This window comes from Artemia sp. Qi Xiang Cuo, chromosome 8 (genome assembly GCF_049724085.1).
Source record: "Artemia sp. Qi Xiang Cuo chromosome 8, ASM4972408v1, whole genome shotgun sequence".
NCBI classification, from domain to species: Eukaryota; Metazoa; Arthropoda; class Branchiopoda; order Anostraca; family Artemiidae; genus Artemia; species Artemia sp. Qi Xiang Cuo.
Window position 1 is genome coordinate 32,537,720 of NC_142801.1, and position 17,179 is coordinate 32,554,898.

A 17,179-nucleotide genomic window follows, 5' to 3' on the forward strand; every position below is an offset into this window, starting at 1 on the left:
CTTCCTCATCTCTTGCAGCTTATAAGAATTAATTTTGTATGTTCCTTCCTAAGATTTCTGAATTGGAAACACGGTCACACGTATAAATTTAACGATTGTAAGAAATAGTAAAATAAATAAGAAGAAGAAATAATAGTGACTTTTCCCTTTTTTTTCTTTTTGTAGGACAACTTGGAAGAAATGTTGCTTTTCTGGAGATGGGGAATATGTTTGTGCTGGGTCAGCACGTCAGCATGCACTCTACATTTGGGAAAAGTCAATAAGAAATATTGTCAAAATCATTCACGGCACAAAGGGTGAACTGGATGTCGTTGTAAGTAATACCGATGAAGTTTGTCGCACTGACTTTTTTGTAGAATTTTTCAATATTACTTTACACGGGTCGAATTGGGTTTTGGATTTCCGTAAAGAACGCAAAGAAGTTTTGGTAGGACTCTGAAAATTATCACTTATTTTACTATTCGTATTAACAGTACAACCATTCATCACAATTGCATTTGAGAACCTAGCAGATTTAGGATTTTCTTAGAATCGTGATAAATGAACAAATAAATTTGTGCGCAGTAATATTAGATGGTACTAAATGTTAAATTAACACAAACATCCCCTAAAAGGCTTAATAGCCTATGTTGTACAGTAAGAAAAAACAAATCTAGTACAGAATTTGCCCGTGTAGAGAAGTGAGAAAAAAGACATTTAAATATTGATACTGTAAATTGAGTTGGAGGAGAGAGGGACATAAAAAACTATTGAAGGAATAAAAGAAATGAAACTGAAACCAATAATTTTTTTATCATCCTTTTAAAGGTGTGAAATCCTCGAGTCAGTTTAGGCTAACTATTCCAAACAACACGACACGTGGTCAAAAGACAGAGATCTGACTTTACCGAGAGAGGGAAAGGAATTTGAATATTGCTTAAGGTCCAAAGGTAATAACTTGACTGATCCGAACTGAAACTGAAAATATAACTAAGGGTCTTCAGAAGGCTTTTGTGGAGCTAGAGACAAATTAAAGATTCACACTAAATAATATAGAGTGAACGTAGACTAGCCTTATCGTGCGTCTTTGGAAGTGGTTTCAGAATAGGTTGTCATTGAACCAGGTAAAATGCGTTTAAGTTTTCTTGAAGTACTAAAACTCTCGCTTACCTTATTTTTATCGAATCAAAGTGGTTCTAACGATATTTTTTCATAGGAATGAATACAAGTCTGCATCCATTTTTGAGGGGAAAGTTTTAATGTTCTTTCTACTCTTTTGGAGAAAGCATCGTAAATCTTAAGAATGTCAAAATATATTTGTTTAATATGCGCCTTCGGTCGTCACTGGTGAAGGGTGGCTCATGGTGTTGGCACCCCTTGTCTTACCCTTTTAGCTCCCTTACTCCTTCGATTTCATGTATTCTCTCTTGTGAATTTCTTACTTTTTTTTAGTGGCATCCTTTGCGTCCAATAATAGCTTCGGTTGCTAGTGGTGTAGTTTCAATCTGGTCTCTAACTCTGGTCGAGAATTGGTCTGCTTTTGCCCCTGATTTTAAAGAGCTCGATGAAAATGTTGAATATGAAGAAAGAGAATCTGAATTTGATCTGGAAGATGAAGATAGATCTAGTACGCCTGATAAGAAAAAGCAGGATGAAGATATTGAGGTGTTGTTCACAAATTATAGATTTTTTGCATTATTCTATTCGTGAAATTAGAGGTATTCCACTTCGATTGCGGTACCAACCGTCTAAGTTAATTTTTGTAGCTCTTTTTAAAAGTTACTAAAATTCGTGATGATTTTAAACACTAATGTATATTTCAAGGTTGTGTGTAGGGAGTGGACTGAGTCTCAAGAGTTTGCCTATCGTCGTAAGATGAAGATTTAGGGATTCTTTCTTGAATCTGCGATATTTTCTATATGATTCGCCTTTACTTTGCTCCCTTGGAAAATCCCCATCTCAACCAAAAAGTATCAACCCCATCTCAACCACACGGCTGTTGAGCCGTCTCACTTTTTACTTACAGTTCGTTACCACTGTAATCTGCGATAGTTTCCATATGGTTTGCCTTTACTTTGCTCTCTTGAAGAATCCCCATCTCAACCAAAAAGTATTGTGATCCTGATTGAAATCGCTCTGCATAAAGTTATTGTCAATAATTTATGAAATCATTAGATGTATTTAATTTGAACTTTGATTCGACCACTAGTTTTGTTGTAAACATTTGTATTTTTAGGTGGATGTAACGAGCATTGAACCAATTGCTGCTAGCTATTCTTCTGATGAGGAGGAATATAGGAAAGAACAACTTCTCTTCTTACCAGTTGCACCGGAATTTGAAGAACCTGAATATACATGGGGCATATAAGGCCTTGATTCTTTAGAAACGGGACGAAAGAGTGGCGACTCTAAAGAAAATTCATCGCCAAAGAAAAAACGACCGAAAACTTATGACATTCAATTGGACAATCTTCCCATCAGTGGTAAAATATACATGACCGTTTAGTGTTAAACAACTTGCTGGATAAAAGTGTCTCTTTCTCTATACTAATTTCTACTTCTCCCTTACTTCTGTTCTTTTCATGCTTGGATTATTTTCAGAATACTAAAAATCATGCTTTAAAAAAATCATAATTGCAAATTATTAAATATATTATAAACTTTGAAGACATGATACACTGGGTAACAGGAGACTAAACGGATTGTTCCGCTTAGCTAATTGTAAAAAAAAAGTTAAATATAACAATGCTTGAAGATTCCTGCATGAGGCAGAGGCACTTGTGCAGAAATATATCTCAGGAGAAGAGAGGTCCTCAGATCTTGGTGGAGGCATTCATTTTGCTAAACAGGCAAAAATATTGGTAAATTGTAAAGGCACATCGTATAAGGTTGGGCAACGGGACTATGGGGCTCCAAATACCCCCCCCCCCTCCGGCGTGATTTTTGTTTCTTTGTGGGTTTTAAAAAACTGAGCACTAGAATCGTTTCCTACAAGCTTCGGGTCTCTCGCCCACAAGACTTATTAACAGCCATGTCCTCGTCAGTGATAATCGAGTACGAGCGAATCTGCATTGATAAGTTTCTCCCTCTCCCTCCTTGCTTCTACAACTGCCAAGCTTTGGGACATATTGCCCAGCACTCTAAAGCTTTTACTCGCTGTTCGCGTTGTGTGCAGATAGGACATTCGAATAAGCTGGAAACCCCCTGTCAAAATAAAATGAAGTGTGCGCTGTGCAACCAAGCTGACCATCCTTGTTACAGCTACAAATGTCCTGTCACATGAAACTTATGAATCCCCTAAAATGAGCACTGATCTACCCGTTATATCATGGAATATTAATGGAGGCGTCTCAGTGAAATTACCCATAATCCAAACTCTATGTGACACGAATGATGTTCTCTGTCTATAAGAGCACCTTCTCACTGCCGACAGTCTATGTTTATTGAGCAAGACTGCTTCTACTGCTGTAATAAGTCATGCCGCTAGACACTCCGGGGCTGGTCGGCCGAGTGGAGGTACTGCTATTCTTGCTAGAAACGTCCTCATGCCCGAACACTTTCGCGACAGTGACTATTTTACGGCAGTCAAAATTCAGAATTAGGTGGTGGTCTCAGAGTATTTACCCACCGATAACCGTAATGGTACATCAGACTGACAATTTGATCTAGCATGCCGCCAAGTCAGTTCCTTTGTGTCTGATTGTGAACTGCAAAACCTAGCAGTAATCCTTGCTGGTGATATGAACTGTAACCTTTTTGACGACAGTAGCAGTCGTGCTAATATTCTGAATAGTGTGTGCCCTCAGCTCTTGGCGGTCGAGAATACCCAATGTTTCACATATATCTATGACTCTGTCAGTACCTCTTCTCTGGACTTCTTCATGTGTTCCGCGAATGTAAAACCAGATTCAGGATCCTCACTTATCTCCATTTTCCAAGTCTCGGACCATATGCCTATCAGTAATATATTCCCTGTTTAACTTATTGCGCCGAATGGTCTAAGTCCAGATAATGATAGTAAATGGCATGAAACCACTGACTGGGCTCGTGCATATACGTTTATGTTCTGGGCTGCTAGTGATCCTATTTTGAAAAAGATCAAAGTGCAGTTTTATCTACTTTCCCCCAAAAAAACTATTAACCTTTGCAGAGAAGCAAATATTGCTGAATATTTACTGTGCATTTTTCACGCTCTACGCTCTGTCGAGCGTGCTAGTTTACCCATACGAAGAGTATGTCTTGGAACTGAGAAGCATGGTTGGTCAGGTAACCCTGACCTTGTTGATTCTTGTGCTAAATAGAAATTCTGGTTTCATGTCTGGAAGGATTGTGGTTCGCCACTGAAAGGCCTGATAAATGAAATTCGTCTGAAAACAAAGCGACATTTTGCGAAAGTACTTAGGCAACACCAGGCTAAATCAGTAGCTGAACTATTAAGTAAAGCCACAAGTGAACCTAATTTCGTATGGAAACTGCTCAAAAGAGATAATTCAAAAGCCTATAATGCTTTCAAAATTAACACTGACCAGTGGTATGGTTACTTTAAAAGTGAATTTTCCGAGCCTGATCCATCCTTGTCAAACTAATATGAAAGGGAGCTTGATGGTTGCTTAGGCCAATCAATTAATGAGATCAGTTTTATTGTTACTCGATCTGCGGTTACTGAGTGCATTTCTAAGCTACAAAAGAAAACTTCTCGTGGTGTTGATGGTCTCTGTGCAGAGCATTTAAGATGTGGGTCCCCTCTCCTGATTGAGCATCTGACCTTACTCTTTCAGATAATATTTTGTTGTGGTATAGTTCCTGATTTGTTTAGTACTGGAGTAATAACCCCGATATTAAAATGGGGAAAGCCCAAGGACCAATGTTCTTCTTTTAGACCAATTACGGTGTCACCGGTTCTATGCAAAGTTTTTGAGTTACTAATTATTGACGAGATATCTGTTAAGTTTTATACACCGGATAACCAATCCGGCTTCAAGAAAGGAGTAGGCCGCGACCATGCTCACCATTTGATTGCTAATTTACTTGTACATGCTCATGAGAATAATCAGGCATTATATTGTCCTGGGTTAGACGTATCTAGAGCTTTTGACACGGGTATACATCCACATATCTTATTGACTGCTTATAAGCGCGGATTTAGCATTTCTATCATCAAATCGATACGTGATAAGCCTAAGAAACTATATACTAGAGTTAGGGTTACCATCTCACCTAGTACGCTGGAACTCACTCCTTCAATTCAGTAAAAAAGGGCATTATACCTGGCGCTGTTACTTCCCCCCCCCCCCTGTTTAATAATACTGTCATTGTGCCACAACAGAAAGTTCTAACCACATGTATATTTAATGGTATTCATGTTTTGCTATTCTAACTAACTATTTTTGGTATTCTAACTATGCTGATGACATCCTTGATATTAGTACAACAGCCTTTGGAATTGAGGAAAATTTTGGAATTCTCGATAGGGAGTATAAACGTATAGGTCTTCGATTTAATGAGTGTAAGACTGAGTTCCTTGTGTTCAATCACTGTTCAGATTGCCCAAAAAATGTTCAGTTAGGTGAACTTTATATGAAAGCACAATATACACGGACATTTCTTGGTGTACCGATTGGGACAGATCTTTTGGCCACTTGTCAACTTTTGATAGATTTTTTTTGCCTGAAAAGCTAAGACTATGTATGGTTCAATAGTTGCGTTAAAGTTTAAATTTGACCGACGTATCCTCGCTAGCGTTTATAATGCATTTGCTGTTCCGCATCTACTTGCCCTTGCACCATTTTGGTCTCTTCTTACTGCTTCAGATATTAGGGATATACGGAAGTGTTTCTACAAGTATGCGAAATATTTGCTAAGGCTGCCTCTCTGGCCTAATAACAGTTCACTATTCTTGCGGTATGGAGTTGCAAGTCCAGTGTCCGCGGTGCACAAAAGAAATAAGACATACCGGAGGCAGAGTATTGATGAAAGCACCTCTGAATTCTCCGTCCTTGATAATATGTTTGTTCTTACATACAATTGCCCCTATTTGTAATTTTTTTTTTCTTCTTGTCTGTTCTTCTCTGTTTGGGTTCTGTTTGTATTTGTCAGAATTTTTTTTTTTTTCATTTTCTTTATTTATACTCCATCAGTGTTGTATTTTAAATTTAGGATGGGCAATTAATTTATACATAAATACTAGAGCAAAATTTGTTTCAGGAGGTAGAGCTTGATTTACGGTGCTAACCCTTCTGGTTTTGCGGTCAGCAATAAATTAGCCAGTGGCGGTTCTAGTCTCTCTTGTGCCCAGGGCAAAATCTTGATTATGGGCTCTCCCCTCTCACCGACAAAATTTTCAGGCCAAATATGAACAATGTTTCCATTAATTAATAAAATTATATATTTTAATTATTATTATTTAAATAACTTAAATTTTTTATTTATTTTTATTTTATTAATTATTTAGTAATTTAATAATTGTTTTCATTTATTTACTGCCCTTTCTACTTTATTTTCATAAAAATAAAACTTCAAACATTATAAAATGATTACTACTGTTAGATTATTTATTTGAAGTTTTGCACCCATAAAATTTCAGCTGCGCCTGGGGTAAGTGCCCCCTCCGTCCCTCCCCTAAAAGCACCTTCGAAAGTAGCTTATCATGGTAGAAACTTACTTAGTAAGCTCAAACACAATGCCCAATCTTCGTACCGTGTTTGATTATGTTGCATTTCTTTCTTTTTTTTTTGCTTTAAAAAAAATGGTTTTGCCATGGGTTATGCTTTAAAATAAGACTACATTTTAAGTTTAATAGAAGTACTGTAGGCGAAATGGATGCGGTGAGTCCAAAAATGATGGTCCTTTGTATCGTATCTCGCTAAAGCACCTTTTTAGCGTCACTCTCTCGTTTCTTTGTAATATAACATTTTTTAGTTTATTTTATTCTATATAATGACATATTTGTATCAGAAACACAATTGTTTTTTTTTCTTTTCAATCTTCGATTAGTTGTAAAGGAAAGACGGGTAGTTATAGAAAAAAAAATCTTATTGCCAAAAGCAATGTACCATAGAGGTTATTTTTCTGCATAACCGTCTTGAAGATTGGGTTTTTGCTTTATCTGTGAGTGAGCATTGTATGATTTCAAGTGAATTGTGAAGATTTCTTTAATTTGGTTGTCAGTTGGGAAGCATGACCCCCCCCCCCCCCCCTCAGGAAAAAAACGATTCAGGGGCTAGGGGGAAGTCACTGGGCAATAATTCAAAACTATGTGGTGGGTTTTAGAAAATACCCCATTTAAATTGCTCATTGTGAGGAAGGACGTTATCAGGGATAAGAATAATACCTGAAGTCAGTATGCCTCCTCTTCCGTTCTGTTAGCTCACCGTTTTGTTAGGCGTTGTAAACTTTCAGAATAAGATCTGTAGCAGTAGCTGCTCTCGGCTGCATCGACTCCACGCGCAATATACATCTTCCCAAAAAACTGTTGCTAATATCTTGCTGCTGAATGACGTTTGCATAAGTTGGCCTTTTTTTACTTTGCTTTGGGAATTTATTTGCATAAAGTCTTGTGACTTTTGTTTCTTTCCAGGTGTGTTAAATTGAACACAGATCTTATCACCTGTCATTTTTCTAGATTAGAGAAGGGGTTGAGGCTAGGGTGAGAGGAGCACTTCCAAATTGAAGATGAGCTCAAAGAAACCGTCAAAGGTCAATTCAAATCATGGGCGGTGACATTTTATGAAAAGGATATTGCAAAGCTTGTTCACAGATATGACAAGGCCATCAATCATCAAATTAGAGGAGTAATTAGTTGTTAGTTGTTTATATTCACCCGTCTTTCCTTTATGGGCAATTTGAAGTGGAATAACCCTCATAAATGGTGTTATGGTTGAAATGAGTTAAAAAAAATACCATGATTCCCAAAATGCTGCCTGTTTGTTAGTATTGCGTTTATTTTCGGTGTGATTATGAATTTACCTGTTTTTTGTAATCAAGAGCAAAGAAAAACAATACTGGGTAGCATTAGACGTGGTATTAAAATTGAAATTGATACCGTTTTCGGATTCTCAGCGTTGTTTCTTTTTATTTTCTAGAATAGGCTTACTTGTAATGCTAATGAAAAATGTAGTCTTAGTGTAGAAGAACTATGAAAATATTGGAATTCTGAAAAGGCGGTACTACAACCCAAAATGAACTGTTGAGAACGAAACAAAGTAAATCTTTTCATTTCAGGGCCAAAAAACACAAAACTTGTAATAGTATTGGTTTTTCAGCGAAAAAAAGTGTTCTTAGTTTAACTAAACCTATTACACTATCTGCTGTTCAAAACGTATGAAGAACGGATTTTTATTTTAGTTAAATTATTTTAGTTAAATTTAACAAAATAGTTTAGTTAAATTTAGCTAAACGTCGTAAAATGAGATTGTGATCTTCTGGCAACCTGGAAAATTAGAGGAATAGCCTATTTCCGTATTTCATAGTCTTTTCAGTCTTGCATAGAAAAAGTCAGAAACGTTTAATGGAAATTCAAATATTTCCTGTGAAACAGAACATGCTTTTTTTGGATGTTTTTCTTTCTCTTTACACTGTAATAAAATATGCAAAAGATATGAATAAATTTTTGTTTAACTGTGGGGAAGCCTATTGAGGTGTCTGAGAAATGAACATCTCGGCCAACGTTTAACGAAATTATATATATATATATATATATATATATATATATATATATATATATATATATATATATATATATATATATATATATATATATATATATATATATATATATATATATATATATATATATATATATATATATATATATATATATTCAAATCAAAGGTAATAGAATATACAGCGAATAAATAGCGTAACAGAATAGACCAAATAACGAATGGCACAACCAATGTCTTTTTTTCTTGTATGGAATGGACAATCTTGTGTTGTAAAGGAGGCTGATTCTATGGCAAGTTTGGAAATCTAATGTCCTTTTTGAGCAACAAAACGGATATGTGCTGTACTCCAATTAACCTGCCAAACATCGGCTCAAAATTTAAAGATAAATATTTTAACCAGGATAATAAAAGAAAGCATGGAAGCGTCCTATAGTGATATGATGCTTGCCACACTGAGTTTGGTGGGGTGTTCCATCCTGGAGGTTTTGTAGTTTGCATTGTGAAATTATTAAGCAATGTTTATGGGGATCTTTATGGAATCTTCACTTCGAGTTTTAACGATCTTGAAACTTTTCTTAGAAATGTTTCTTTTTCTTTTCAGTCCCTTATAGATCCATTTCTTACCTCCAAACCTTCGAAAGACAACTCCAGCTATAGTGGGAAGCGTGCTGGTCGACCACCAAATTCCAAGAAAGGTGACAGAGCTAAACCAGGAAAATAAACTTCAAAACCAGACATTGCAATGGCAACATCTTGTATACTGTAAATACTAATTTTTATAACGCCAAAAATAAATTTAGTTGTAACCTCAATATTTATATTTTCTCCAGTTTTGGTGTTTTTCCCTTTTTAAGTGCATATTAGGAATTGTAATTCAGTATTTTAAATACAAAGGTAATGGACCCTCTTACATTTTCAAATATCGGTCGTTCGAAATCAGGACACATTATGTACGCTAGTTTGATTTTTAATAAGATTGGTACTAATGAATCAAATGGCTGGATTTTTGAAATTGATGAATTTCGGTAATAATTTGAATTGATTAAAGTCTAAAACATTTGCTATATTCCAGTGCTGTCTTAGGGCCAACTTATCCCAGGAAGTCCAACAAAATTCCTATAGCAAAGACTCTTCCCTTCACTGAATCGATTAGTTATGTCTGAAATTTTCACATCATCCATACACCTGTGTGGTCATTTTTCATTTAGTTTTGAACCTGTGAAATCGTTATGCTTGAATTTTTGGGTGGTCTAAATAGTATGTGGCGTAAGTTTTTTTTTACCTAGTAACTTGATTTTTACCTAGTAACTTGAGTATGTAGACAAGCAGTCTACGTACTGACGATGCCGTAGCTTAAAGTCCCTACTGACAATGTTTTTAGCTTCTTCGTGTGATTTTATTCATCCTTTACTAATTGCAAGAATGATCAGTATTAATTTCTCATCAAGTTAAAATCTTGTGAACATTGTATTTAGTTGCTTACAGGAAAATTTTTAATTTTCGATTTCAAATTATAATAACTCTCCATAAGGTATGAATGCCATTAGCGATTGACTGAAAACCAAATAAATAGCTGAATTAACAGTTTTGTTTATCCAGATTTCCTATACGTTTGAAAGGAATGTATTTTAATGAATGAAGTCAACAATAAATATCTATCGTGATTTTGGCTATTAAAAGGAAATTGATTGTTGCAATAACACTCGTATCGAAAAAACAAATTCTGGGAAGTTTTAGCAACATTTGGTGTTTTTAAGTTTCAATAAAAAAGAAAACCGTTGAAGATATTTTTTCAGTACAACACGGAAGAGGTTCTGGTGTTTTGGGGGTTTGAGAGACAGCTAGATCAACCTTATTCATGAGTTTCTGTTCATCTTATGCTTGGCTTCTTTATTCTTTGTAATTTCTTCTCGTTATTGGTTTCATCTCTTCATTCAAAATAAAGTCCAATCTTTTAATGTCTAACATCTTGTACAACTTATATTATTCGTGTTTTAAGGCTGTTGGCATAATTTTGTGCCCCTGTCCCTGAGATAAGAGCAGAACTTTGAAGAAAGTCAAATATCATTTGTGAAATAAGCACTTAGTCACTTTTGATTTGAGACTTGTAAGTTACTGCATTAGCCTCAGATTTGTAACTTCAAAAACCTTGAAGTTTCTTTGAAAAACCTTGAATATTCTTTGAAAATCAAATAGTATTTGCAAAATATGTAGTCAATTTGCTTTGATTTTTGAAAGTCAGATTGCGATTTTAATTTTTATTGATTCTTGATGATCTTGAGTTCAAAGACGTACAGCGTACTTATTACTGCGGAGCTGGTCGGGAGGGGTGATGAAGGGGGCACAGGCCCTAGGGCGTCTACACTGTGGGCCTAGGTCCTGCTGTGATCCGAATGATTAACATTCAATCATTTAGCTTGTTAATCATGAGCTAAAAGAGGTACAATGAGGCTAGATTTGTGCGCAGTTGTAAGTGGTATTGCTAGAGGGAGAAAGGGCCCTACTTTTGGCCCTCCTATGACGCAGATTGAGCATCCTTGTATGACTCTGGTTTCAGGAAGGGGTGGTACATTCAACATTTGTTTAATATATATTAATCTTTTTCGAGTTCAGAAGTAATTTAAGCCTCAGGCGAGCTTAAGGGTTTTAATGAAGCGTTTAGTTATTTTTCACCATTTCCTAAATTAAATTTAAAAAAATAAGTTTTTATTAGCAAAAGTAAAGAGTGAAAATATGTCTTCAGCAGAGTAAAAAAGATAACAAACGCTATAATGAATAATCAACTAAAATTTTAAAGAAACATCTTGTTAAAAATTAAATACGTAATGAACTTCTATATTACATAAAATAAAATTAATATTTAACTGACACTCAAAATGAACAGAAATTATAATATAAATTAACGACGGAGTCTTCTTTGCTGTACCCCAATTATAATTAAAAAGAAAACAGATACTATAAGACAGATATTAAAGTAAAAAGAAGACGATATTTATATTAGACTTTGTAAAAAATGAAACCAATAATTAAGTTAGAATGTACGAAAAATGAAATTGATATTCCACTCAAACTCAAAACAAACAGAAAGTATTAGATATATCAAATGGGAGATTTTCTCCCTTGTGCTCCCATTATAGCGCGATTGTCATTTGCGCTTTACTGAAAGCATGTTTTAAGTAATTTCTCTTTTATTATTACAGCATTGAAAAATAAATAGAGTAGCAAAATCTCTCGAAATTATTGCGATTACATTTGCTAATGTCAATCTAGTTCCATCAGGCTAATGTGCACTAAAGTTGTTGTATTATTTCTTCATTCGAAACCTACTTCATTAAAATGCATAAAAGCTCTAGTCATCAACTCCAAGTCACAGCTGCTTGTGGCCCTAAAGACGCTTCTGGGTGATGCTGTCACGACAGGACTATTCATTAACTGGAAAAAGACGAAGGTCATGGTAGTGCAGCCAAAGTCTGACGCCGACAATTCTAATTACTTTGTTGCCGGAAACCAAATCGAAGTGGTTGACCAATTCATTTTTCTTGGTTTGTCTATTATATCATCGGATGGCTGCATCGACCTTGAAGTGGCTGCCCGCACGGCCAAGGCCTGTGCCGTCTTCGGTTCACTGAGCCATATTTGGAAGAAGCCAACGATCAAACGTACCACCAAAATGGAGATCCTTGGAGGGTCCGTCTATTCGATCCTGCTATATGGAGCTGAAAGTCGGCCTGCACCTGCAGCTGTCCGGCGCCGTCTCAACACTCTTCAATCTAAGTGGTTTTGGACAATCGAGGGAATCCGATAGACAGACTTTGTCAGCAACAACTACCTATGAAATATGACTTCCCAGTCACCTTTGTCACACCTGGTTGTCGAGCGTACACTACGTTGGTTTGAACATCTTTTCCGATTGCCTGCTGACACTCTGGCTTAGATTCTTTATGACTTTGAACCAACCAGTAGCGACTGGAACCGTCCAAGAGGAAAATCCAAGTTCCGGCTGAGTGACTGTCTAGGAAATTTCCTGGACCAAGTTGGAATTTGGCTATATCCGCCCCTCGTGGAGAAGGCTGACGACGCTCTCAACGCCACCCCGTTATGAGGGTTAAATAAGTAATCATAAAAGAGCCGAAAAGATTCGCTAATGTGAAACTTCACTTCAAAGAATAAAATGGATTTCTCTAAAAATAAAACTTCATTTTCTAAAGACTAGTGTGGGTTCTGCGTCACTGCTGTCATGGTAGTGGGAAACAAATTTTTATTTGGCAGTTAGGGATAGTGATGAATTTTTGGCATCTCTGGTGAGCGACATTAGTTTAAATAAACAATTCAAACAAATGAATTAAAAAAGTCTCATTGATTACGCAGAAAGAAATAATAAGGTGAAAACAGTGCTCTACTCTAAAAAATATGAACCTATTTTTCATTACAAGACGAGTATATTGTTAATCAGATAATTTACCATCTCTGGTTGTTGACAATAAAGACCTCTATATAGAAGGAGAAAAATACGATAAGTAAAGAAAAAATGAAAAAAGTCATCTGCACGATTTTGTCTGAACGACTGTTTTAATTGATAAATTTATAATTATTATCTCAAACAGACTTTATTGTTAGTGAAGTGAATTCAATAAATGTGTTAAGACTCTTAAAATATGAAGAGATTAGTTATAAAAATATGGAAGTTCAAAGTCCTTAGAAGTGTGAAAAAGTGAAATTTGTTGTGGTTCTTCGATAGGGAAGGGTTTTGTTGTCAAAAAAACAAAATAAAAATGGTGAAAAAAAATATTATTCTTGAAATATGAAGGGTAAAATTTGTTGACATTCCATAAATGCGAAAAATCTGTTTTGCCAGATTGTGAAAATAACTTGATGAATTGATTAATATTGAAAAACAAGCTTTAATTCTTGAAATCAGAAGGGATTTTGTGATAAATTCAAAAATTCAAAGGTATATAAAAAAGAAAATGAAAATTTTTTTGAGATTTTGGATTGGGAAGAGTTTCGTTATCAAAAAATTAAACAAGAATCATGAAATTTGGAAAAAAAGTGTTATTCTTAAAATATGAAAGGTGACACATGTTACCATTCTGAAATTGTGATGGCTTTGCATTGTCTAATTTTGGAAATATCTTGGTAAATGTGGAATTTTGAACAACTCTATTTTTTGAAATGTGAAAGTTTCAGCTATAAATCTGAAAATTCAAACTTTTAGAAGAAACAAAATTTTAATTTGCTCAGATTCTTAAAATATAAAGGGCTTAGTTATAAGCACAAGTGGAAATTCAAAGGGTTTGGAGGAAAAAAAGTGAAATTTGTTCAGGAACGATTTGTTGTCGCAAAACGAAATAAGGATTGTAAAAGAAAGAGGTTATTCTTCAAATGCGAAGGGCAGTGGTGCTTCTAGGCCTGAAGAGTGAAGTTGGCTGCTCCCCCGCCCTAGTTTTTTTTTACGTCTGACCTTAAAGTCCGGTTATTTTATATTTTTACACTCCTATTAAGGTACCTCCCGACCACCAGATTATGAGACCTAAAGCCGCTATTGGTGAAGGGTTAAATTTGTCAAGATTCTTTAAATTTGCAATGTTGTCAGATTGTGAAAACAATTTGACTAATTTTGGACTTTTGGAAAAAATTGTACGTTGCTGTCGCGCTGTTGAATTTTCCGTTGTTGAGTTTCCCTTATTGACTGGGGAGGGTTAATTTTGGCCATATTAGATTTCTTTAGTGGATTGTGGTGTCTTAAGTTCTATTTTTATGATCTTCAACCTGATTTATATATGTGTGGGGTGATAATTTGTTGATTATAAGGCATGTTGATATATGAAGGATGACTCACCCGTTGTCAATTGTCCCGTATTGCCTGAAGAGTCGTGTGTGCTATCCTAACAACTCGAGAGGAATCAATCTTGCCATAAGGAGTTTAAAAATTTTTGGTTTTTTTTTTTCCGGGTTTCAAAAATATGGAATTGAGCAGTGAGGATGTATAACCGCCCTTTTTGAAAGGTTAGATTAGATTGTCATTAGTATTTGAATAAAATCGGACTCGGAAGAAAGATAAAATTGGGCTTGAAATAAACCATGAAATAAATAAAAGGTGATTAGATTGTAGTAGGGGTGTAGGCAAATACCATTTAAACAAAATCGTGCCGAAAATAAAGATAAAATTAGCCTTGAAAGAAAATGTAAAAAAACGTTTAAAGTGAATAAAAAGATGTGGAGTGGGAGGGTGCAATTAGAATGGGAAAGCAGTATTTAAAAGCATGACTTTTTCTTATTGTCGGGGGGACGGAATTCACCGGGACTTTATGTGTCCTTACTCTGTCTCTAAAAAACTCAAATATAATCTAAAGGAAGAAATGAAAGGAAAAAATACTAAAATATCAAAGGTAAATTTTATTATTATTCTTTAGATCTGAAGCCTTTGTCTTGTGCAATGGTAAAATTAGATTGAATAAATGGGGAATTTTGATAACAAAAAGAAAATAGAATATCATTTTTGAAACATCAAAAGATTTGCCAGATAAATAGGAGTTTTAATTGCTCTTCGAATGCTTAGGTAAAGAAAATATAAAACAAATTAAAGATAGTTGGATTAAAGTAGGGTTGTGGGTAGATGTCTCATGTTGTCGGTAGAATTCACTTTCGCTAGTATTAAATAAAATTTCACTCGAAAGAAAGATGTAAATTCATAAGAGCCAACAAGATTGTAGCAGGACTGCGCAAATATCAGGTTTCGTTGCTATTAAACTAAAATTGCCCTTGAAAGAAAGACAAAATAAACTGGAAAAAAAATATGAAATACATTAAGTGCATAAAGATATGTGGAGGGGCATAAAATAGAGGGTTTTTGCGTCGAAGGCACCATCAGAACCTTTTAAATAAAATCATTTAAAATCTAAGGAAAGACAGGGAAGGTAAAATATTGAAATATAAAATTAAGATTCTTTTAGTGTGAAGCCTTTATGCTTTCAAATTGTAAAACTACATAGAAGAAATGTAGAGTTTTGAAAAAAAGAATGAAGGGATTTGTTATATGAATAGATGTGTTAATTGCTCTAGGCATGAAAAAAAATCGCTTCAAAATAAAATAAAAATTTGACATTAAATGAAAAGAATTTGTAGAAGGAATTTTTGAAGAAGGGAATATAGCATACCAATTCACATTGAAGTATCAAAGGATATTCAAATGCAAGTATTTTAGCTTCGTAGCTAAAAAGCAGAATTTTCTAAGCTTTAGGTCAATGTCTTGGGCGAGTTATCATTAATTTTTTAATAGAGTCAAAAGCAACAAAAATATGAAAGATTTAATCATAAAAATCTGAAAAAAATTCTTTGGAATAAAATTTGAAAACAAATAAGAGTTAAAAATGATTATAGAACAATAAATAAAATATAGGCTTTTACCCAGTCTTGTGGAAAAAAGAATTTGTCATTAATTTTACATGATAAAAGAAATGTAAAAACAAATTCTTTGCAGTGCATGAAAGATGTTGGAGTGGGTACAGGCTCCATACTAACTTTATACACCATCACCCTTACCGTTTAGCCCCGATGTAATAGGAAATTATAGGCAGCACGATAGCGCTGCCTGAGTAAAGAACGATATTTGCACTTTTTTTAGGCCATGGTACTTCGTATAGAAGGAGTTGTTGTAGAAACTTCGAAAAGGGTTCATTCGATTTGAAGTTTAGAAGACTAGTGCCCTTTTTAATAGTCAAAAGTCACTGGAGGGTCACTAACCTTCCTCCCAAGCCCAGCATTTCCTCAAACACTTCTGATCGAAATTTTGAGATAACCATTTTCTTAAACGTAGTTGAAAGGTCGGAAAATTATGTCTTTGAGGATGACAACGCCCCACAGCCGTCAGGGAGAGAGTTGTAAGTTAAGCCTTGGGGCATATAAGGTTTTATAGAAAGTGTTGTTGTTGAAACTTAAAAAAGGGCTCGTTCTATTGTAAATTGAGAGGGCTAGTGCCCTTTTAATAGTCTAAAGTGATTGGAGGGCAAATGCCCCCCTCCCGAATGCCCACCATTTTCCCAAACAGGTCCGATCAAAATTTTGATATAGCTATTTTGTTCAACTTAGTTGAGAGGTTTGGAAATTATGTCTTTAAGGATGGAATCCCTCCCCCCGCCCCAGCCCTCAGAGCACGGGGGGGAAGGGTTGCGCGGGGGGCATGGGAGTGTTTTATAGAACGTGTTGTGGGAGAAGGTCAAAATGGGCCCATTCGATTGGAAATTGAGAGAACTAGGGCCCTTTTTAATAATAGAAATTTATCTGAGGACAAATGCCCCCCCCCCTCTACGCCCATCATTTCCTAAAACACTTCCGATCAACATTTTGAGATAGCCATTTTGTTCAACGTAGTCAAAATGTCTTGAAATTATGCCGTTGAGGATGACCCCCCCCCCCCTTCCACAGCCCTTAGGTCAAGGGTTGTAAGTTATACTCTGGATAGTGTTTGGCGATTTTTATATATTGATATATCAGACCAAAGGTTGATATCAAATAAGGAAACCTATTATCGACACCGA

General features: G+C 35.3%; 2 protein-coding genes across 2 annotated transcripts in view; both read left to right on the plus strand.

Annotated features, from left to right (window-relative positions):
• Positions 1-2,470, plus strand: part of LOC148949329 (retinoblastoma-binding protein 5 homolog) — a 327,298-nt gene extending 324,828 nt beyond the window's left edge. The window contains exons 8-10 of the mRNA XM_089092675.1: positions 166-313; positions 1,432-1,644; positions 2,216-2,470. Of these exons, the coding sequence (XP_088948801.1) occupies positions 166-313; positions 1,432-1,644; positions 2,216-2,347 (493 nt within the window). The 3' untranslated portion in view covers positions 2,348-2,470. The remainder of the gene's footprint in view (positions 1-165; positions 314-1,431; positions 1,645-2,215) is intronic.
• Positions 2,471-11,925: 9,455 nt separating this feature from the next.
• On the plus strand, positions 11,926-12,447 carry LOC148949334 (uncharacterized). Its single transcript, XM_089092676.1, has one exon. The coding sequence runs from the start codon at positions 11,926-11,928 to the stop codon at positions 12,445-12,447; it is 522 nt and encodes a 173-aa protein (XP_088948802.1).
• The last annotated feature ends 4,732 nt before the right edge of the window (positions 12,448-17,179 follow it).